We start from the raw sequence: 24,158 nt of genomic DNA, 5'->3' as shown, positions 1-24,158 counted from the left end.
CAACCTCTAGGGAAGGGAGAGGGGCTAGAGGTTGAATCAATCACCAATGGTCCATGATGATTTAACCAATTGTGACTATGTGATAAAGCCTCCATAAAAACCCAAAAAGACAGGGTTCAGAGAGCTTCTGGATTGGTGAACACATGAAGATTTGGAAAGAGTGGTGACCTGGAGAAAGCAGGAGGCCCATACCCTGCCCCATGCATCTCCTCCACCTGGCTGTTCCTGAGTTATACCCTTTTATAATAAAACAGTGATCTACTATGTAAAATGTTTCATATTTCAAATTAATTGAACTCAAGGAGGGGATCACGGGAATCTGATTTTTAGTCAGTTGGTCAGAAGTACAGTTAACAACCTGGACTTGTGAAGGGCATCTGAAATCCAAGGAGGGGGTTGTGGGGACCTCCAATCTGTGGCCCCCATAGTCAGAAGCACAAGGAACAGCCTGGGCTTGCTGCTGGCATCTGACTCAGAGTAAGGGCTGAGGATAGTCTTTTTAGGACTGAGCCCTTACCCTGTGAATCTGATACTATCTTTAGGTAGACAGTATCATCAGGGAGTTGAATTCTCAGACACTGCTGGAATTGGGTCAGGAACCTAATTTAATGCATATACAATGGAATATTATTCAGTCACATAAAAGAAGGAAATCTTGCCATTTGGGACAACATGGATGGAGCTTGAGGGGATTATGCTAAGTGAAATAAGTCACACAGAGAAAGAAAGAGCCCAATCTCACTTATATATGGAATCAAAACAAACAAACAAGCTCATGGATTCAAAGACCAGATTAGTGGTTGCCAGAGTGGAGGGTAGGGGTACATGAAATGGGTAAAGACCAAAAGGTACAAACTTCCCATTATGAAATAAGTCCTAGAGATGTAATGTACAGTACACTGACTATAGTTAATAATACTGTATTGCATGTTTGAAAGTTGCCGAGAGAATAAATTTTAAAAGTTCTCATCGCAAGAAAAAATATATTTGCAACTATGTATAGTGATAGATGCTAACTAAACTTACTGTGGTGATCACCTTGCAATAGGGACAAATAACAAATCATTATGTTGTGCACCTGGAAACTAATACAACGTTATACGTCAATTACACCTCAATCAAAAAAAAAAAAAAATACGTCTCCCCACTCAAGCTAAGAACAATCAAGAAATTCCAGGCTAAAGTACGAGCTCTATAAAGTTTCAGCACAACATTCAATCATGTTTGCTTTTGGGCAAAGTTCCCATCTGTTGCCCTTTTTACAAAGGTCCAACTGAATGACCTTTAAAGGTGATACATGCCAAAATCCAAAATGCCAAACAGAATTCTCATTACCTCTCAGTGGAGTCTCTGATGAGCTGCTGCAGGTCCACCTCCTGCTTCCTCAGGTTTCCAAAAGAAGACTGACTTTCCACCAGTCCTTTGCCTCCAACATTCATCTTGACCTTCCCTAGCGCCGTCTCGATGGTCCCACTCACATGGTTTTGAAACTTGCTCTCATATTTCACAAAGTCCGACTCCACGACCACTGGAGGGAATGAGACTTGCAAAGGCATCTGATGATGATATGGCCACCTAGCTGCCTTAGGCCACCTACCTTCCCAATCCTGTGGAAATCCACAGGAAACATGAAGTTCGCACTCAAAATGGAGAGCCGGCAGCCATGTTCTGTGTATGTTCTAAAGAAAATGGAGCTGGCCCACTGAGGCACTGACTGAGAGCATGGTGGGACTTGTGGCCAGGGGCTCTACTTGGTGCTCTTGGTTGTCTTTCAATTCCAATATATACGTATGTAGACAGGTGCACCAAAAGTATCAGGAGAGTTTAACAAATAATTTTAAAGAAAGCCTCCTGGGGCCCATGGCAGGCTCAGTCGGAAGAGCACACAACTCTTGATCTCAGGGTTGTGAGTTTTAGCCCCACGTTGGGTGTAGAGATTACTTAAAAATAAATAAGTAAATAAACTTTAAAGCAAGCATCCATTTAACCACTATCCAGATAAAATACATTTTTTAAATTTTTTTAAATAGAATATTTTCAATGTGTGCTTTTCCAGGGTGAAGACTGTAAAGGGACTTCATGAGGATGACACCTAAGCAGAGTGAAAATAGCAGCTCTGCTCATGACCCACGTCCAAGTGGTCTGCCTTACCCCGTATCTGGCAGGTCAGCCACGTGGAGCTTGGGCATCTTCCCTTCCCACCCACCAGTCTTGGAGAACATTCCCTTGGCCTTCATTACCATCCCTATGAAAAAATTTCCTTTCCCATACTTACCTGTTTATTTATTTTTTTAATTTTTAATTTTTTTTTTTAGAGAGAGAGCGTGGGTGGAGGGAGGGAGATGCAGAGGGAGAGAGAATCTTAAGCAGGCTCCATCCCCAGCACGGGGCTCAACATGGGGCTGGATCTCACCACCCTGAGATCCTGACCTGAGCTGAAATCAAGAGTCTGATGTTTCACTGACTGAGCCACCCAGGCACCCCATGCTCACCTGTGTATATTGACCTCTACCTGGCCATTTAATTCCTTATCATACAATACCTTATCTCTACTCCTGATAAAGTCAGTGGGCATGCCTGGCCTCCCTTCCTCCCTCCATCTCAAACACCATCCCGGGATATACAAGCTCCAGACTCCCCACCCTTACTTTCTGGCTTCCCAGACTTAGGAAGATGCCGCCCCCTACCAGGTATCCCAGCTTCAATCAAGTCCTCTGGGAATTACTACGTTCCTCATCTGCTCACATCCAGGGGACTATCACATTGCCTTCAAGATCTGTCCTTCTTATCTGGACACTGAAGATAAATACCTGATGATCTCATTTCTGAATTGCCAGCCTTCTCTTATCTCCAGATTTCTACTGTTCTTATTTTTAATCCAACCAAATACCACCATAAAAATAGTGTCAGTCACTGTCGTTTGATCTGGCTACATTTAGGGCCCCTTAGGAACTTCACACTGGGCTGTTTCCATTTCCCTGACCCAAGGCTCTCCTGAGCTCCTGGTTGTATTTCTAAGGGATTCAGATCTGCCTACAGTCTGAAAGGCTTCTTTCCAACCACTCACTGCCCCCAACACCTGTATTTCCTTCACTTCAGTCAAGAAAACCCTTCCTCAGCAAGGGTTAATGAGAATTAATCATTAATCACTATCTTTGCAATTTACAAAATAGAGAATCATCTCTGTCACCACCACCAAACGTGAGACAACTGTGAAAATGCCCTCAATTCAAAGCCTTTTCCTATTTATATCTTGTGGAATACAAACACTTTGGGAAATGTTTTGGGAAGTAGCATAGAGCACTTGTTAAGAGCTCAAGATTTTAATCACTATTCTAATATTCCTACCTATAAGAACTTGTTAACATCCATCTCCCTGAACCTCAGTTTTCTCAGATGTAATCTGGAGAGAATACCTTCCTGATGGATTCTGTTACAAGTTGATGTATGTAAATCACATAACAGAGAGCCAGGTACATAGCAAGTGCTCACTCTATCCACTGGGCTTAGGCCAGAACAATGTCATTTTCTGATAAAAGCAACAGTCCTAGGTTGTACAAAGTGCTACACAGATAGAAATTTTATTTCTTTACCTAGAGAAAACTCTAGCTATTTTTGGACCAGCTTGAGAGCCTGCCCTGCTCTCCCCAGAAAGCTTCCTTATGTGAGTAATAAAACTTTTCACACCCTCCTGATGGCTATGTGGCATCATCAACCGCAACACTAAACCAGATTTTGGGTGGTAGATCCATCCTACCTATGCTGAGTGGCCACAACACTTACAATGGGCATGTCTTACTTTTGTACTCAAAACTGCAATATTATTTTTTTTAATTAAGCTATAACTTCTCATGTCGGGCCTGTAGAATTTTGTTCATTTAAGAAAAGTATATGCCTTGAGGCACCTGTGTGGCTCAGCGTTGGACTCTTGATTTCAGCTCAGGTCATGATTTCAGGACTGTGGAATCGAGCCTCACTCGGGCACCATGCTCAGCAGGGAGTCTGCTTGAGATTCTCTCTCTGCCTCTCCCCCCCACCAAAATAAATAAAATCTTAACAAAAAAAAAAAAAAAAAAAGAAAGGATATGTCTTTAAGAGAGTGTGCAAAGAAACAGAATTCATGGTAAGGTCTCACCTTATAATCAATCACTCAAGACAGCATGTACCTAGGAGATGAATCATCTTTTCTGGGACTAACTGTAGACTATACCCAAAGAAACCTACCTGGACTCAGAAATTGGTCTTCTGTGAGTACATCTCCAAGGGTGACAGATAAAAACTGGTACTTGGGTCTCTGCCAGCACCAGAATCTCTTTTTTTTGGTCACCAGACTTAGAAGTTGTAACTTATCAGAGTCATTCAAGTTTGTTACTGCAATCAGGTTACCTCCGGCATCAACTTCTTTAAGAAAATTCCTTGTTGCTTTGGCAAACATTATGAGAGCTCCAAATGAGACCTGAATAAAAAAACAAAACAGTTACTCCCAAATTAAATAAGTTATTATTTCATTTATTTTTTTCTAAAAGTGCCTTATTTTTCCTTCGTGTCAATCACTATACATGAAAGAATACCTTCTTCTTAGAAAACCCTCTAGTGTGGGTTCAGCTGATGACAAAGAAATCAAATTGAAATACTGAAAGAGAGTATGTAAGTCTAGATAGACTAAGTTAAGCTTCAGACACAAATAACCTCCAAATATTAGTGGCTTATACCAAGAAAGGTGTATTTATTGGTCACAGTCTATGTCTGGTAGAGGAGGACAGGAGAGCTTTTCTCATCATAGTCATTCAAGGATCCAGATTGAAGGGGCAGCCACCATCCAATATGAAAGAGTTCTGGAAAGTCTCACACCAGCAATTAAATGCTCTGGCCCAAAATTCACACACATCATGTCCACTCACAATTTGTCAGAGTAGTCATATGGCCTCAGCCAGCAAGAATGGTCAGGAAATATAATTGTACCATGGATCTAACAGGTAGAGACCTGAGAATATTTGTTGACCCACATACTGACTACCCTAATTTGTAACATACAAAGATATGACCACTTCTTTAAAGGGCAACATGCTTTTTCTCCACAATGTATGATTTCCCCTATTCACAATGCAAAGAAACTATTACTTTTTAATCCAGAAATGAAGACTAGTCACTCCTCAGCTGTAGGGAAAAAGAAGAAACACACTGGAAGATATAAAATACTGAAAAACTGGCTAAAGCCAGATTCCTATCTCATGCTGTACACAAGAGCAAATTCTCGATGGATTAGAAGGTTTTTTGAGGAAAAAAATGAAACCATAAAAGTACTAGAAAAAAATATAAATAAATATTTGTTCAGTTGTAGGATGAGAAAGGCCTTTAGGAAGACAAATGGTAAACTGAGAAAATACTTATATTTATAACGAAGAACTAGAATACTTTATCAAAAAATCTTTCACAAATTGTTTTTAAAACACAATAATAGAAATATGGGCAAAGGTTATAAACAATTCACAATATATAAACTGCACAAGCACACACATATATAGTTATTACTCAAAAAAAAGCACAAGTGAAATAAGATTTTTTAAAAAATTATCCATGGTCAAAGGTTAAAATAGCTAATGGACAAGAAATGTGTTTTATTTGTATTTGTACCCTGGTGTTTGGCAGTCACAGAGATATAAAAACACAGTTTGAGAGGTGGGAGTAGTCTTAGACATTAACTAGTTCAACCCACTTGCTTTATTTATTTTTTAAATTTTATTTATCTATTTAAATTCAATTAATTAGCATATAGTGTATTATTGGCTTCAGAGGTAGAGGTCAGTGATTCATCAGTCTTATATAACACTCAGTGCTCATTATATCATGTGCCCTCCTTAATGCCCATCATCCAGTTACCCCATCCCTCCACCTACGTCCCCTCCAGCAACCCTCAGTTTGTTTCCTATAGTTAAGAGTCTCTTCTGGTTTGTCTCCCTCTCTGATGACTTCACATTCAGTTTTCCCTCCCTTCCCTTAAGATCCTCTGTTTTGTTTCTTAAATTCCATATATGAGTGAAATCATCATAACTGTCTTTCTCTGACTGATTTCACTTAGCATAATACCCTCTAGTTTTATCCATGTCATTGCAAATGCTAAAGTATCATATTTTTTGATGGCTGAGTAATATTCCATTGTGTATACATACCACATCTTCTTTACCCAGTCATCTGTTGAAGGACATCTGGGCTCTCTTCCATGTTTTGGCTATTGTGGACATTACTGCTATAAACACTGGCGTGCAGGTGCCCCTCTGGATCGCTGTTTGTATCCTTTGGGTAAATGCCTAGTAGTGCAGTTGCTGGGTCGTAGGGTAGTTCTGTTTTGTTTTTTGTTTTTTTTTAAGATTTTATTTATTTATTTGAGAGAGAGAGAAAGAGAGAGAGAGAGAAACAGCATGAGAGGGGAGAGGGTCAGAGGGAGAAGCAGGCTCCCCACTGAGCCGGGAGCCCAATGTGGGACTCGATCCCAGGATTCTGGGATCATGACCTGAGCCGAAGGCAGTTGCTTCACCAACTGAGCCACCCAGGCACCCTGGGTAGTTCTATTTTTAACTCTTTGGCAAACCTCCATACTGTTTTCCAGAGTGGCTGTACAAGTTTGCACTACCACAAGCAGTGTAAGAGAGTCCCCCTTTCTCCGCATCCTCGCAGAGGACGAAACAAAGTTGTTTCCTGACTTTGTTAATTTTAGCCATTCTGACTGGTGTGAGGTGGTATCTCACTGTGGTTTTGATTTGTATTTCCCTGATGCGAAGTGATGTTAAGCATTTTAAGAACAAATATTGTTAAAATGTCTATGATACCCAAAGCAATCTACACATCCAATGCAATCCCTATCAAAATATCATCAACATTTTTCAAAGAGCTGGAACAAATAATTCTAAAATTTGTATGGAACCAGAAAAGACCTGACTAGCCAAAGGAATGTTGAAAAAGAAAACCAAAGCTGGTGGCATCACAATTCTGGATTTCAAGCTCTATTACAGAGCTGTAGTAACAAGACAGTATGGTATTGGGATAAAAATAGACATGTAGATCAATGAAACAGAATAGAGAACCAAGAAATGGACCCTCAACTCTGTGGTCAACTAATCTTTTTTTTTTTTTTTTTTTTTTAAGATTTTATTTATTTGACAGAGAGATAGCAAGAGCAGGAACACAAGCAGGGGGAGTGGGAGAGGGAGAAGCAGGCTTCCCGCCAAGCAGGGAGCCCGATGTGGAGCCCGATCCCAGGACCCTGGGATCATGACCTGAGCTGAAGGCAGACGCTTAACGACTGAGCCACCCAGGCGCCCTATGGTCAACTAATCTTTGACAGAGCAGGAAAGAATATCCAATGGAAAAAAGACAGTCTCTTCAACAAATGGTGTTGGGAAAATTGGACAGCCACATGCAGAAGAATGAAACTGGACCACTCTTTACACCATACACAAAATAGACTCAAAATGGATGAAAGACCTAAATGTGAGACAAGAATCCATCAAAATCCTAGAGGAGAACAGGAGAACACAGGCAGCAACCTCTTTGACCTTGGCCATAGCAACTTCTTGCTAGACAGGTCTTCAATGGCAAGGGAAACAAAGGCAAAGATGAACCATTGGGATTTCATCAAGATAAAAAGCTTTTGCACAGCAAAGGGAACAGTCGAGAAAACCAAAAGACAACCTACCGAATGGGAAAAGATATTTGCACATGTCTTATCAGATAAAGGACTAGTAACCAAAATCTACAAAGAACTTATCGAACTCAACATCCAAAAAACAAATAATCCAATCAGGAAATGGACAGAAGAAATGAACAAACATCTCTCCAAAGAAGATGTACAAATGACCAACAGACAGAACCAACTTACTTTAACATGAACCTCCTCTAGGACATCAGAAAATGTTTGTCTTACTTATCACTAGTTTTTCTCTAACGTGCCTTTTCTTAGATTACTATTCTTGCATATTAACAATAAGAATAAACATTTAAGGAAGGGATTCTAAAACATAAAAAGTTCCTTTCTTATTTGAGAGAGAGCGCTCATGTGTGCAAGCAGAGGGAGGGGTAGGCGGGGAGGGAAAGGGAAAGAGAATCTGAAGCAGACTGCACACCAAGGACAGAGTCCGACACAGGGCTCAATCCCACGACCTCGAGATCATGACCTGAGCTGAAACCAAGAGTCAGCTGCTTGAATGACTGAGCCACCCAGGCACCCCTAAAAGTTCCTTTCTGATCAACAGTGAACTGTAAAAAAGGAAAACTATGTATGCTCAAATTCTCATCTCTAAAGCATCTCTCACTATACTAAGTTTCTTACGTGTGATGGAGCACTCATTCATTTATCAAAACATTTACTAAATCATTAATTATCCTTAAGTACCTACTCTATGCGGGTACTGCGTTTAAGCACTTAGGATACTGATACAAAAAGTCATCTCTATACAGATGGCCAACAAACACATGAAAAGATGCTCAACATCATTCATCATTAGGTAAATGCAAATCGAAACTATGAGATACCACCTCACACCAGTCAGAACGGCTAGAATCAAAAAGACAAGAAATAATAAGTGTTGATGAGGATGTGGAGAAAAAGGAACCACCATGCACTGTTGGTGGGAATGCAAATCGGCATAGCCTTTGTGGAAAACAGTATGGAGGTTCCTCAAAAAATTAAAAATAGAAATACTGAACAATCAGTAAACCCACTACTGGATATTTACCCAAAGAAAACAAAACACTAATTTGAAAAGATATGTGCACCCCTATGTCTATTGCAGCATCGTTTACAATAGCCAAGACACGGAAGCAACCCAGGTATCCACCAACAGACGAACAGATAAAGAAGTGGTGTGTATATATATGCAATGGAATATTACTCAGCCATAAAAGAGAATGAAATCTTGCTATTTGCAACAACATGGATGGACCTAGAGGGTATTATGCTAAGTGAAGTCAGGCAAAGACAAATATCATAGGATTTCCCTAATATATGGAATTGAAAAAAAACACAAAATAAATGAACAAACAAAAGTAGAAACAGATAAATAAATACAAAGAACTGATGGTTGCCAGAGAGGTGGGGTAGGGGGATGGGTGAAGGGGAGTGGATGGCACAGCCTTCCAGTTATGGAGTAAGTCACAAGGATGAAAGGCACGGCATAGGGAATATAGTCAACGGCACTGTGATAGCCTTGTATGGTGACAGATGGTAGCCACACTTGTGGTGAGCATAAGGTACAGAGTTATCAGATCACTACGCTGTAGAGCTGAAACTAACGTAACATTGTCAACTCAAAAACAGACACACATATCAATGGAAAAGAACAGAAAACCCAGAAATGGACCCACAACTCTATGGTCAACTAATCAACAAACCAGTAAAGAATATCCAATGGAAAAAAGACAGTCTCTTCAGTAATTGGTGTTGGGAAAACCAGACAGCCACATGCAGAAGAATGAAACTGGCCCACTGCCTTACACCACACACAAAAACAAATTCAAAATGGATGAAAGACCTAAATGTGAGACTGGATCCTAGAGGAGAACACAGGCAGCAACCTCTTCGACCTCGGCCACAGCAACTTCTTCCTAGAAACATCACCAAAGGCAAGGGAAACAAAGGCAAAAATGAACTATTGGGACTTCATCAAGATAAAAAGCTTCTGCACAGTGAAGGAAACAGTCAACAAAACTAAAAGGCAGCCTACGGAATGGGAGAAGATATTTGCAAACAACATATCTGATAAAGGGTTAGTATCCAAAATCTATAAAGAACTTATTAAATTCAACACCCCAAAAAACAAATAATCCAGTTAAGAAATGGGCAGAAGACATGAATAGACACTTTTCCAAAGACGACATCCAGATGGCTGACACATAAGAAGAAGCTCAACATCACTCAGCATCAGGGAAATACAAATCAAAACCATGATGAGATACCACCTCACACCTGTCAGAAAGGCTAAAATTGACAACACAGGAAACAACAGATGTTAGTGAGGATGCGAAGAAAGGAGAACCCTCTTGCACTGTTGGTGGGAATGCAAACTGGAGAACAGTATGGAGTTCCTCAAAAAGTTAAAAACAGAACTGCCCTACGATCCAGCAATTGCACTACTAGGTATTTACCAAAAGAATACAAAAATACAGATTCGAAGGGGTACGTGCACCCCAATGTTTATAGCAGCATTATCAACAATAGCCAAACTATGGAGAGAGTCCAAATGTCCATCAACTGATGAATGGATAAAGAAAATGTGGTGTGTACACACACACACACACACACACACACACACAGGAATATTACTCAGCCATCAAAAAGAATGAAATCTTGCCATTTGCAGCAACATGGATGGAACTAGAGTGTATTATGCTAAGCGAAATAAGTCAGAGAAAGACAAATACCATATGATTTCATTCATATGTGGAATTTAAGAAACAAAACAGATGAACATAGGGGATGGGGAAAATAAGGAGAGAGGGAAACAAACCATAAGAGACTCTTAAAGACAGAGAACAAACCGAGGGTTGACAGAGGGAGGTGAGTGTGGGATGGGCTAGCTGGGCGATGGGTATTTAGGAGGACATTTGCTGTGATTAGCACTGTGTGCTGTATGTAAGTGATGAATCACTGAATTCTACTCTGAAACCAATATAATACTGTATGTTAAAAAATTTAAATAAAAATTAAAAACAAAAACCAAAAAACATAGTGTGTCAACTCTACTTCAGTAAATATATAAAGTAGGCTCTCTCCTTAATGAGCTACTAGTTGGGTGGCCAGATAGAGAAATAAATAATTAGGTTTTATGCTAGGTATTGACACAGATTGTTACAAGAAACGAACCAAGAAAAGGGCATCTAAATCCAACTGGAGAGAAGCATAGGGTCAGAGAAGTCTTCCTAAAGTGGGCAGCATCCAAGCTGCCTCTCGTGGGCTAAGCAGAAGCAAGCCGGCGCAGGAGTACCGTGGGGGTGCTTAGCAGAAGAGCAGCAATTATAAAAGCCCAGCATGTGCAGGACGTGGCCGAAGGGTGGGGAAGATCGTGCCTGGCAAGATTTGTGACCGGCAAGCTCGTAATGGTCCACGAGACATCATTTTGTGTTAATAGGCCCATTGCCACTTCCTCGCTTTTCAAGCTCCGAGACTAGTTCCTGCTTTGGTTCTAGAGTGTGGAAGGGCAAAGGACAGGGATGAGGAAGCCTCGGGCCAGGACATGCAAGGCGTGCCTCCCCTGCTGGGCCCTGGGCAGCAAGGGCCTTCAGAGGGAGGGACTGTATAGGGAGTGATGCAATCAAAGCGGTCACTTAGCAAGATGTTCTGGAAGCAAAATAGGAAACCAGCTGGAAGGGAACAAGATTAGAGATGGACAAAAAATGGTTATACTGAACTATGTCACACGCACAAGGATAGAAAAGATGATTTGGTGGTTTCCCCAGAACTCTGGTTGGATGTGAGAGTGGTGTTGAAAGAGACTCCCTAGGATGGCTTCCAGGTGTCTCAGGTGTGGGCTGGCCGATGAGATGCCAGTTACCAAGAAAGGGAATTCAGGAGGAAGCAGATTGGTGGCAGACAGTAAGACAGTACCTGCTGGAAGTGTAGCTAGGAGAGTGTGCAAGATTTATTTTGCCCAACAGAGGGAAAGAACCTTTAACAAAATAAGGTCTCCCCAATGACCTGTGGAAATCCATCCTGCTTGTCCAAGAGAAGAACCACAGCAGAATCTGCCTCACCGTGCCACTGGTAACAGAATCTCTCTCTCTCTCTCTTTTTAAGATTTTATTTATTTATTCGAGAGAGAGAGCGAGCACAAGCTGGGGGAGGGGCAGGAAAGGGAGAAGCAGACTCGATGTGGGACTTGATCCTGGGACTCTGGGATCATGACCTGAGCTGAAGGCAGTCGCTTAACCAACTGAGCCACCCAGGCGCCCCAGAATCTCTCTTTTTATGGTTTCTATTCTTTTCTGGGACTACCTGAGAGGGACATCACTAACTTCCCTTCAGATTAAACAAGTTTCTGAAGAAGACAGATCAGACTTGCCATTAAAAAACAACAAAACCCATCTGTTGTGGGTGGCAAAGCCTTTGTAATGATGCTAATCCTCCCCAGAGGAATTAGAGGATAAAGAAAGGGAACTCCTAAATTAATTTTTAATTTTTTTTCCATCTACCATCAGATACAGCCAATTTGCCTTCTTGACAGGGTAGTTTGCTTTAGGAAGAGTTAATGCAGGTGGCTATTGGTTTACAGGTTAATTGAATCAGGCTTATTCAATCAAGGAACTCCGTTTATTCCTGTGAAGTTAGAGGTTTCTTTTATCTTATTCTTTGAATACATAATACATTACATGGCTCAAAATATCTAAACAGTGTAAAAAAATACACACTGAGAAATCCCATTCCTACCCAGGTCCTACTACCCTTTCCATGGCTCTCCCCTGTAGGTATATTACCTTGGTGTTTCTTTATACAAATATAAGTTCAAAGGAGCCTGCACACTGTTCTGTATGTTACTTTTTGTCATGTAACAATGTATCCTGGAGATCGTTCCATGTTAGTACCTTCATCTTTGCAGCTGCATAATACTCCACCATGTGGCTATCCCACTGTTTGTCCTGTACTGCCGATTGCGTAGGTTATTTCTACATTTTTTTCTTATAAAAATGCCACACTAAATACTCTTGAACATATGTCTTCTTCACACATGGTCAAGAGAACACGAAGGAAGATTCCAACAAGAGTGCTAGAGGTGCCTCGATGGCTCAGTCGGTTAAGCGTCTGCCTTCGGCTCAGGTCATGATCCCGGGGTCCTGGGATCGAGTCCCACATCGGGCTCCCTGCTCAGCGGGCAGTCGGCTTCGCTCTCTTTCTCTCCCTCTGCCCCTCCCCACTGCTTGTTCTCTATCACTCTCACTCTCTCGCCAATAAATAAAATCTTAAAAAAAATTCTTTTAAAAAAAGAGAGATTGCTAGACCAATGGGTAAATACATCTCTAATTTTAGGGGTTGTACCATTTTGCAGTCTCACCAATAAGGTATGAAAAATCTCAGCAATAGAGTCTGTTATCAAACTTTTGTATTTTTGTCAGTCTCGTAGGTGAGAAACAGTATCTCGGTATATTCTTAGGGTATGTTATTGTAACATAAATCAAGCATCTTTTGTTTAAAGAATTTATTATTTTTCTTAACTGTGTCCTTAGTCCATTTTCTATTGGTTTTTTCTTTATTCCTAGGACCTTTTGATTAACAGAGGGATTAGCTAAAATGTAGGCTAGAAATTTAACACAACGGTTTATCATGTGGCATTGGAAGACAGTAAGTTGCCATACCATTCTCAAACATCTGAAGTAACTGCCTAGCCAGGAAAGATTAAATAATATGCCGAGGGCCAACTGAAGGATCTAGAACCCAAGTTGCCTGACACATACAAGCACAAGAAAGTCTCAATTAACCATAAGTCAGACGTCAGATTCAAATTTCCAGTGTGTTCCAATCTGGAAGTAGACAAAAATGGCCTCATGAGAGATCTACCTCAAATCGCTCATGACCTAAAAATCCATTGCGTTTCACAGCCGTACCACAGGTCCCCTCTCACACAGGGCCTTACGAATCCCATTAGCTCGGTGGGGTTAAATCAGTGGAGGGTATTAAGGAGGGCACTTGCTGTGATGAGCACCAGGTGTTGTACGGAAGTGCTGGATCACTAGATTGTACACCTGAAACTAATATTACACTGGATGTTAACTCACCTACATCTGTGGTTTCCCAGCTCGAAGCAATTAGAACTCAGAAAGTCAAAAGCAATGAGGTAAGGATATGTAAGTTTAAATCAGACTCCTGGACAACAAATCTCGAAGGAAGAGACCAAGAAAGCAAGACAATGCCAAGTCAGAAAAGCACACGGCGCCCTGGGAACAAAGAATCCTAAAAGTAGGTGCCAAGGTAATGATTGCATGAGAATATACTATAACTAGCATCCATTCTTAATCAAATCCTTGAGGTGTAAAGAACCCAGTTCTTCCTCATACCCAATTCGGGATTCTTCTCTAGAGCAGCTCTGGTTGATCACTGGGCCTCTGCTTGTGTAGTTCTGGGCAAGAAACCTCAACATCAAAATACACTAAAGAGAAACAACTGTATGGTGAGTAGTGCGGAGTGCCAGGCACTGGGCTGAATTCTTGCTCCGCATTTCCTCATTTAATCTGCACAACAACCCTGAGTAGGCATTTTACAGATGTGGAAGTTTGAAGATGTTAAGTAACTTGCCCAAATCACGAGAGAGAAAAAAGAAAAAACAAAACAAAAAAACCCAAACCAGCGCCGACACCGCGAGCTGGCCTGGGACTATCAGCCAGCCCTGGTGTTGCTACGCAACGGCCCCGCGTTCTCCTGCTGAACACGAACAACGGCTCAGAAGAGCAACATCAAGCAAGGCCACTCTGTGGTCGTGATAAATTAAGACAAAAACAAGACCCCTCATAATCTCGTCTGACCTCAGCCAAAATATGAACATTGTCCAAACCACAAAAACGACCAAACACCGCCTCCCCCAACCACCGCCACCAAGGGGTGGCTAATGACTGACTGCGGCTTCTTGGCCAACCAAGGCTTTTGCCTCAACTGCAGCCTTCCTTGTGAAGATACTCAATAGAATTTTCCCCCTTCCTGACAGCATCCAATCCAGAGCAAAGTTCTGTTTCCTTTAACTCCCCACAACCACCAACAAGCCTAAAGGCTGTAACTCCTTTCTAACACCAACCTACTGAGACGCCCCACAGTGTGAGGTCTCTCTCGCTACAACAAGCAATAAACCCAACTTTTCCAACTCTACGTGCATTCCTGGAGGTCTCTGGAGGGCACCGAATGTCACATAGAGAATTAGAGCGAAGGGAAGGTTCCAACAGAGGTCCACCTGCCTCCGAAGCCTGAGCCCTTGGCCACCCTGCTTTGCAGATTCCTCAGTCAACTTTTTAAAATTCGGGCTACATATAATTCACTTTATAAAATAAGAAAGTGTGCTCAAAAGGGTAGACTTCAGTTATAGTGGAAGTGAAAATCACAGTTATGGGACACATGTCCTCACTATGCAGGGAAATGAGACATTGCTGTACTTGTCTCATACTTAACAGCTTCACATTTTGAATTATTTTTAGTTTTCGAAATAACGTGAAGTTTAGTCTATTAAATTAAAACAGAGGTGTCATCCTTTTATATCTTCCACGCTCACAGCCCAGTGCCTGAGCTCATTTTTATAAGACAAATTAAAGACAAGGTACTCCATTACTTTTTCTTAGATAAAAATCAGTGAGATTTTTAAAAAATGGTCACAAAACAGGCACGAACTTGAGAAAGGAGTGAGCGTGAAGCGACAAAGGCTTTTGGGAAGTGGGGTGGGTAACAGAAGAGACAGGGTTTCAGAACAGAGAACTCGCTGGTCCCCTTGAGGGTTCAAAGAGAACAAAAAGAAAAACACTTCTGGAAAATGCAAAACTTCGTCTCCAAGCAGGCGATCTATGGGACAGCAGCTGGGAGCCGGAGCCCTATTTCTCAGATCCCTCTAACTCCCTGGGCTCAACTTCTCGCGGCTGTTCTCCTTTATAAGAAGAGCGCGTTGGTGATTTCGACAAGCATCAATTTACTCTACATTGCTTCAGCTGCTTCTCCGGCCTCACATCGCTTCTTTCATTCCACTCCGACTCGCTGCCTGTCGGCCCCTTGAGAGCTACGATGCCCAGACACCCGGTCCTCCCATCCTAGTCACTCCTTTGAACAGAGCAGGCGCCCAAGGAGGGATGTTTTCAAACATTCTACAACACACGCCCTTGGAGGAGCCGCCCCTCCTCGTTCCCCTCGCGCGCAGATGCCCAGTGGGCTCCCAGGGGGTCCGCACGTCGAGGCCTAAGGCAGCCACGCGAGCAGCTGTGATGTCATCCCGCCCCCTGCCGATGACACCCAGGGGGGCTTGGCCTTCTCCGCAGGCTTGGGGCCCAATTTCAGGCGATTGAGGGAACCGTTCCAGCCCAGAGTCTCAACTCCTGTGGGCTCCGGCCTCTCCTTCCCGCACACACGCCCCGCAAGCCGGGAAAGCCTTTGCACACCCCGGGGGAAACGGGAGGACAAAGAATGAAGGGGTGGGGAGGGCTGGTGAACAGGGGGTGACAGAAGGTACCGGCCCTCCCAGCAGCCCGGGAAGGAAGCGGCCGCGGGAAGGAGGGAGAGGGCTGGGGAAGGGGTGGGGGGAGAGGGGCACGGGATGGGGCCAGCTGGCCAGTTGTGGGGCAGCCGACCGCCTCGTCTCCCTTAGGGGGGACGGCGGGGAGGGGCGTCCCGGAGAGAGAAGAGCCGCGGACTCGGCTCCCCGGGGCTGGCCGCCCGCCCAGGCGGGAGCCGGAGCCGGAGCCGCCGCGGAGCCCGCGCCGCCGCACTCACCTGCCCCCGCCGCCGCCGGGTCCCCGCAGCCGCGCACTGGGCGCCCCGCGCCGGCCCGGGCGGACTAGCCTCGCGGGGCGGGCCGGGGGCGGGGGCTCGGCGGGAGGGGGCGGGCCGGCGGGAACCTTTGCTCGGTGGCCGCCCCCTGCGCCACCGGCCGCCAGCCGGACGGGACCGGGGACGCCGGGCCGAGCGCGGCCGAGGCGGGGCGAGGACGGCGGGCGGCGTCCCGAGACCCGCCCGAAGGCCCAGAGCCGGAGGGTTCCCTCTCTTCGCGTGACTCCGCCCACGCCGGGCGCTGACACCCCGGGGCTCGGCTTCGGCCGAAATCCCTCACGCTTTTCGGCATCCAAGGCCTGGGGCGCACCGGGGATAGGCCGGGGCCTCAGCAGAGGAGTGGGCCCGGCCTCCCTCCCCGAGGCCTCCTCTCCCGCCCTCAGTACCGTAGGGTTGGAAGCCTGCCGGGCCCAGTCACCCAGAGTTGGGTGCCGCCTGGCACCGTAGCTTCCCGGTTCCAGCGGGCAAGTCTGAGGCTGCTCTAGCCTGTGGGAGCCCCTGATGCCGGGGCCGGGGAGGGTCCGGATTTGTGGTGTGACGGTGCCCACACTGGTCCTGACATTATTAGTAATTCATGCAACTATATTCTAAGCTCCTCGAGGGCAGCGCCCAGCATCCCTCACTAGGTGCTTAGTGAATGAGCGAATGAGTGAAGCTGAGTGCAGTTGGTGCTCAAAAATGGCTCGCTGATTGACTGACTTAAACACTATATCCCTTCAGTCAGTATTTACGGATCATCTTTTCTGAGCAGTACTCTGCTGAGCTGAGAACAATGAATGAGAAAAAATAAAATTTCTGTCCTTGGAGAACTTGCCTTCAGGAGTGTTGAGTTTTGTTGCTGCCTTCCACAGGGCTGGGAAAGAGGCAGGGCTTTCTGGGGGCCCCCATATGGTCTAAACCTATCCCTTGCAGTTACCCCACTTTCGTATTTGTCTCAGGAAAGCCCTCCTGACTAGTCACATTAAAAATACAGCCAGTCCATCAATCTGCAGGAACACTCCCTAGTTCCTTGCCTGCTTTATTTTTCTCCTTTGCACTGACCACCATCTGATAGACTATACACATCATACTTCATGTATTATCTTTCTCTTCCTTAGAATGTCAGTTCCATGAGGGTAGGGACTTTTGTCTGTTCTGTTCCCTATACCCAGCACCTAGCATAGTACCTGCTGTATGGTAATAGTAAATAATTGTTTAATTAATGTGTCCTCTTGTTTGTTTTTCCAACTAGATTGTGGGGTCTTATTCATCTGTGCAACCATCAATGGTTGTTGGACGAGTGAATAAATAGAAACGGTTGAGAGAGGTGGTCCTCTGTCTTGCCAAACTAATAGGTATTGGAAGACAAAATGATTCACTCTGCTGGCTTTGGAAAGAGACTTTTCATCCATGCTATTGCTTCTCTGTGTTCATAAAATGGTATAGTGATAACTCTGGCTTGTTATCAGACCTAGGCCTTAAGAATATCCTTATAAACAGCATGTTCACGAAGTCCCCGCCAACAAGCCCTAGCCCATTCTAGATAGGTTACCCCTTCTAACTGAGAGTGCATGAGCTTTCTGTGGCAATGGTTACTTATGGGCTTCAAATTCTTTCCCTCTTTTTGTCCCATCCATTGCCTTTCAGTTAAATGCATGAGAAGGATAATAATAATGTTAGCTGCTAATATTTATATAGCACTCTCTAGTTAGTATCACGAAGCATGGTTCTGAGTTCATTACATGCATTGATTGACTCATTTAATCCTCACAGCAACCGAGTGGCGGTCCAAGTTACAAATGAGTACACTGAGGCACAAGCCAGGAAGCTTACCTAGCTGGGAAGAAACAGAGCCAAGATTTAAACAGATCACCTGACACCATCTGAGTTTCTTTTTTCAGTTGGGATATAACTGATATATAACATTGTATATATTTAAGGTATATAACACATTGATTTGATATACTTTTATATTGATGAAGTTCATTAATGGGGTGCATGACATAAATGAACATATTAACGAACCAGCTCTGTATGGCTGCCATCACTACTTCTAGTTCTTTGGGAGTCATTTTTGGAGAGACCTGGACTCTTTTAGATGAATAGCCACTGTGGAAGAAAAAGAAAACACACAGGTTTGGGATGAGAAAAATTTGGGTCAAATCCAGTCTACCATTACCAACTGAGTGACCTTAGGCAAATTTTCGACTTCCTATTTTAAAAATCACCTATAGTGTTTTCATGAGATTAAAAGAGAAAATGTATAAAAAGCACTCAGCACATAGTACACAATAAAAGTTAGTTTCCTTTTCTTTATTAATTACTTTCTAGTTAATGTCACTTTTAAATTGAGTCTAAAATTTTTCACCTATGTATAATTTTGTCTTTTACCATATTGACTGCTTCCCAGAGGAACATAGCTACTAACATAAATTTACATAAAATTTGGCATACATCGATATATATTTTTAAACCAATTTATCTCCCTGAATCCCAAAAGTGTTTTAACTGGAAACTGTAATGCCAATGCATATTACCAATTACTGCTTTAAAATAAAATTCTTTATGGAGGGTTAAATATGGCCCAGAATTAACGCCTATTTCTTTCAGGGTCTCAACCATCTCTTGTTCAATTGCAAGGTAGAGATACAGGCAGGAGAAAAGGAAATTTTACTTGGCAAATGACCAACAAAAATTATCAAAATTTAAAGTCTCAATGCAAATATTATTGGGGACAAATAAAGAAATGAAGTCGCTTGGGGGACACTGGGTGGCTCAGTCAGTTAAGTGGCTACCTTTAACTCACCTGATCTCAGGGGTCCTGCTCAGCGGGGGGTCCTGCTCAGTAGGGAGTCTGCTTCTCCCTCTCCCTCTGCCCCTCCCCCTGCTTGTGCTGTCTGTCTGTCTCTCTCTCTCAAATAAAAAAATCTTTTTAGAAAATGAAGTAATTTGTTGTTCAAATTATAATTTACTACATGACACACTACCTAAAACTTAATGACTTGAAATAACAACCATTTTATTACATCTCAGGATTTTGCGGGTCAGAATTTTGGGCAGGGCTCAGCTGAATGATTCTTCAGTTCCATGTGGCTCGGACTGGGGTCACTCAGTAGAATTTAGCTAGTGAATGACCTAGCCTGGAGGGTCTCGGATGGCCTTACCCACATGTCTAATGCCTTGGCAGGGATGGCTGGAAGGCAGCCCTCAGCTGGGATTATCAAGCAGACCCCCAAACACGTGGCCTCTTTATCATAGTGGTCTTGGGGAAATCAGACTTCTTATATGGAGGCTCAGGGCTCCAAAAGTGAGTGTTCCAGGAAACAAGGCAGAAGCTATGTTTTATGACTTAGCCCCTGAAGACCTGGCATGCAACTTCCACAACCTTCCACAGTTGAAGCCAGCCCAGATTCATAGAGAGGGGAATTATACTCTACCTTTCAGTGGGAGAAACTACAAAGAACTTCCAGACACCTTCAATCTATCACACTTGTTTTTATGAAAGAGAATGGTATTAAATAAAGTTAGTAAAAAACTCCTACATTTTTGTCCATTGTTCATGTGGAAACATATATCATTGTCAGCATTAAAGAGATTTGCAGTGAAGACCAGGAGTCATCCACCAGGTGTCAGGTTTATAGAAACATTCAAGAGTAGTGCAATTCAGAGCTATACATGCTTTTCTTGCCCCATTATCATTGTTCTTAAAGTTTGTCCAGCATCTAAGTTAGCTATGTCCAGCACAGAGAAAGGCAAAGTCCATACTTCCAGCATTTTGTTAATTTAACAAATATTTGTTAAGGACGTACTGTATGCCAAGCCCTATATTAGCTACTGGGGCTATAATAGTGAGAGAGGGAAATCTAGTTCAAGTCCTCACAGAGTTTGGGAGTATATCTGAGAAAGAAGACAGATAAACAATGAGGATACAGGGTGAGAAGTTCAATGATCAGGTGCCATGGGAAGGTTTGGTTAGACCATTGAACGTGGCAGAGGAGGAAAGGAATCTGGGTCAAGGCAAGTCAAGTAGGGTAAGCTAAACAAATAAACCCCCAGATGATAATGGCTCAAATATAATAGCAGCTTATTTTTTCTCAATGAACAACTGAAGGCAGTTCCAGAGTATGGGAGGTGGTGAGGGAGGAGGGTAGTCTCTGTTCCTTCAGGAGCCAGACTGGTAGAGGCCCTGCCATTTTCAGCTCAAGGCTGCCCGGCTTTTCTGGGCACGAATGTCTCCAGCAGGCAGAGAGGGAAAGAACCTGGAGGCTCTCTCATGGGAGGTTTTTCACGGGCCTGGCACTTTTGCGTACCTTCTTTTGGCCAGAAATTAGTTATACGGTCCCTCTAGCCACAAGGAGGCTGGAAAACGTAGCCTTTGTGCCCAGGAAAAAAAGAAGAAGTCAGTTTCCAAGAGCAGTAGCAGACTCCACTTCAAACCACCTTTATTTTATTTTATTTTATTAAAGATTTTATTTATTTATCTGACAGAGAGAGATACAGCGAGAGAGGGAACACAAGCAGATGGAGTGGGAGAGGGAGAAGCAGGCTTCCCGCTGAGCAGGGAGCCCGATGCGGGGCTCGATCCCAAAACCCCGGGATCCTGACCTGAGCCAAAGGCAGACGCTTAACAACCAAGCCACCAGGCGCCCCTCAAACCACTTTTAGAGGACAAACAGGTGTTGGCCAAGTTCCTAGCTTTTATAAAGGATCCCAACATGGGCAACCCAGATAGCTAAACCATTTTTAGTTTTGATAATTTATTTTCAGATTATATAACACATACTATGAAAAAAAGTAAGCCTTTCTTCATCCTACACCTGGTTTAAAGGATAGCTAAGAAAACATGGAGAAACTGACGATAAAGCGGGTGAGGGTGGGATTTTCATCTTCAACAGTTACTACTGATAAAACCTCTTAGCTGAGTTTTAATTGAAGGGGGAGAGTGGGAATTGTATATACATTTGTGGTTTAGCAAGGTTCTTAAAAAGGCTAATTACAGTGGGAAAAGCAATTTGGCAAGAAAAAAAGTTATCTTGGCATCTGACTCAATCTTGACTGACTGCAAGCAACACCAGTACAATAAATGTGTTAGTCTGAACAGTGGAAGAGAAAAGAGCTCCAGAAGTTGAGCCCCTGCCACGACTGGGCGCCTTTGACACCACGAAAGCTTTTTACTTTGTCTCAAACTGTCCGTAGAGGTGGACTTTCTCTCTAACGGTCTACCTTGAAATCTTCACGCTTGGTTTCTCCCCCAGAAGAACTGTACCTGTCACCTCACTGCAAGGCTAGTTTTCTCTGAGAAATTAGACGTCCAGGAGGACATAGCTACCCAGGGACTTAACTCAAGGAGGCTCACTTTCTGCAAGCAAATTCACCTTCCTCTGCTGATGGTCTCATATTAAAAACAACAAAAACATCGACACTGATGGTTAATTTTATGTGTCGACTTGACTGGGCTAAGCGATGCTTAGGGAGCTGGTTAGACATTATTTCTGGGTGGGTCTGTGAGGGTATTTCTGGAAGTAGATTTGAATCTGTAGACTGGAGAAAGCAGACGCCCTCACCAAGGCAGGTGGACATCCTCCAATCACGTGAGAGACTGAAGAGAACAGGAAGCGGGAGGAAGAGTGAATTTCCTCTCTCTGCCTGAGTTGGGACATCCCTCTTCTGCCCTCAGACACTGGCATTCCCGATTCTCCAACCCTCAGACGTTGACTGAATTACATCACTGGCTTCCCTGGTTCTCTAGCTCATAGAGAGCAGATTGTGAGACCATCAGCCTCAGGAATCATGTGAATCAATTCCTAAAATAAATCTCCCCATATATAGATATAATCCAGATGTCTATATATAGAAGAAAACAGAACCAATAGGATACATCTATCTGCATCTGTAGTTCTACATAGATATACAGAAAAATTGTCCCAGTAAATTTTACGTCTATCCAGATATATCTACATAGTTACATAGATATACAGTTGACCCTTAAACATGGGTTTGAATTGGGCGAGTCCACTATTATGCAGATTTTTTTCAATAAATAGACATATAGTATGATAAATGTATTTTCTCTTCCTTGTGTTTTTCTTAATAACATTTCCTGTAGCTTACTTTATTATAAGAATACAGTATATAATACATATAACATATAAAATGTTTAATCAACTGTTTACGTTATTGGTAAGGCATCCCAGTCAACAGTAGGCTATTAGTGGTTAATTTTTGGGGGGAGTCAAAAGCTAACCGTAACCCCCACCCCCTGGGTTGTTCAAGGGGCACTTGTATCCTATTGCTTCTGCGTCTCTGGAGAACTCTAACACACTCACCAAAAGCCAACCAAACAAGCACATCCCACCGTCACTTTGGACAACCGTTAAGAAACTTAACGAAGCTCGCAACTATTGAGGACTGACTTGCTAAAGAAGCTTTTTAAAGAACCCAGTAATTCTGATTTGGGCGGGGATATTGTGTGGAAATGTGTTTTGGAAAGACTAGTCTTTGATCAGGACCCTGAAGTACAGGGTCCAGATAATCCAAATAAGCATGCTTGCAGGTTCCCTTATTTCTTATTTCTCCCTCCTCCCCAGAAAAACCCTGCGGGCACCAGGGTAATGCCAAACATTCCCTCTAACAATGATTAGCCGCACATTCTAGATTTAGAAATAGGCTGGAATGCAAATATCCCCAAGGGAATTCACACTGCAACAAACGATCACATAAGACATAAAAATTGTTGCAGATTCTTTTGGGATAGCAGGGTTTGATCAAGAAGTTGAAAGATACATGGGAAGGTAAGGGAAAGAAAGCTACTAGTTATTTCACAACTTTGCTACTTTTAGCTTATTTGGGACAGTGGGCCCCAGGTTGGAGATCTATAATTGCTGTATCCTTTGAATGCTTCCTTTGTGTCCAGCATAGTCTTTTATGTACATTATTTCATTAAATCTTTATACAACTCTATGAAGCATTATTATCCCTATTTTATAGATGAAACAACCTAAATCCTAGAGAGACAGCCTACAAGTCTGGCATAATTGATACCAGGATTTAAACTGAGGTCTGAGTCCAAGCCCTAACTCTTGACTACTGCCTAATAAGTGAATTTGGGGAAGAAGTCAAACATCTAAACATAATTCTGGAAGTTCTGCTTTTCGCCTTCAGGTAAATTAATAATCAATCAAAACAGGTTATTACTTCTGTTCCTAAAGGTTCTCTGGAATATTGACTCCTAATACAATCCCTGCAGGCCAGTCTAATGATTTCTATTGCCCTGATATTAAAATGTAGTATTTTTTATGTTTTCTAGAAATCATTTTCTAGGAAAGTGGGAAAAATGGGTAGTCTGGCTTTCACTGAAATTTTAAGGGAGGAGAAACTTGTAAGACTTTCTATTTGTTTCTATTAAAGCTTTTGTCATTTCTTCTAAAACTGCCATATAACAGTCATTGGAAGGCTAAGAAATCTGGGATAAAAATAAATTTAAAATCTATTATTATTATCCATAATATCTACAAAAACCCAAAACATTTTCTCAGCTCACAATTTAGAGGCTGATTTCTCCTCTTTTATGTCTTGCCTGATGATTATTATTAGGAAGTCCAGAGAAAATTCTTTTTGATGACTCTCAGGCATGTTTGTATGATACTTATTATTTATATACTTTATTAAATGTCATCTGCTT

At 42.8% G+C, this 24,158-nt stretch overlaps 1 protein-coding gene across 4 annotated transcripts in view; it reads right to left on the bottom strand.

Annotated features, from left to right (window-relative positions):
• Nucleotides 1–17,053, bottom strand: part of GSDME (gasdermin E) — a 72,495-nt gene extending 55,442 nt beyond the window's left edge. For 2 of the 4 annotated variants that reach the window (XM_032401922.1, XM_032401925.1), the window contains exons 1-3: nucleotides 16,442–16,485; nucleotides 4,225–4,456; nucleotides 1,336–1,528 (exon numbers count right to left, since the gene is read on the bottom strand). In XM_032401922.1, coding sequence (XP_032257813.1) covers nucleotides 1,336–1,528; nucleotides 4,225–4,435 — 404 coding nt within the window. In that variant the 5' untranslated portion in view covers nucleotides 4,436–4,456; nucleotides 16,442–16,485. Of the gene's footprint in view, nucleotides 1–1,335; nucleotides 1,529–4,224; nucleotides 4,457–6,170; nucleotides 6,197–16,441; nucleotides 16,486–16,884 lie in introns of those variants that run through there. The other 2 variants (XM_032401924.1, XM_032401923.1) reach the window with 2 other exon arrangements.
• Between the last annotated feature and the right edge of the window lie 7,105 nt (nucleotides 17,054–24,158).

Source organism: Phoca vitulina, unplaced genomic scaffold (assembly GCF_004348235.1).
Source record: "Phoca vitulina isolate PV1807 unplaced genomic scaffold, GSC_HSeal_1.0 scaffold4, whole genome shotgun sequence".
NCBI lineage: Eukaryota > Metazoa > Chordata > Mammalia > Carnivora > Phocidae > Phoca > Phoca vitulina.
The sequence above is the reverse complement of the archived record's forward strand: the minus strand, read 5'-3'. Positions and strand labels throughout refer to the sequence as shown.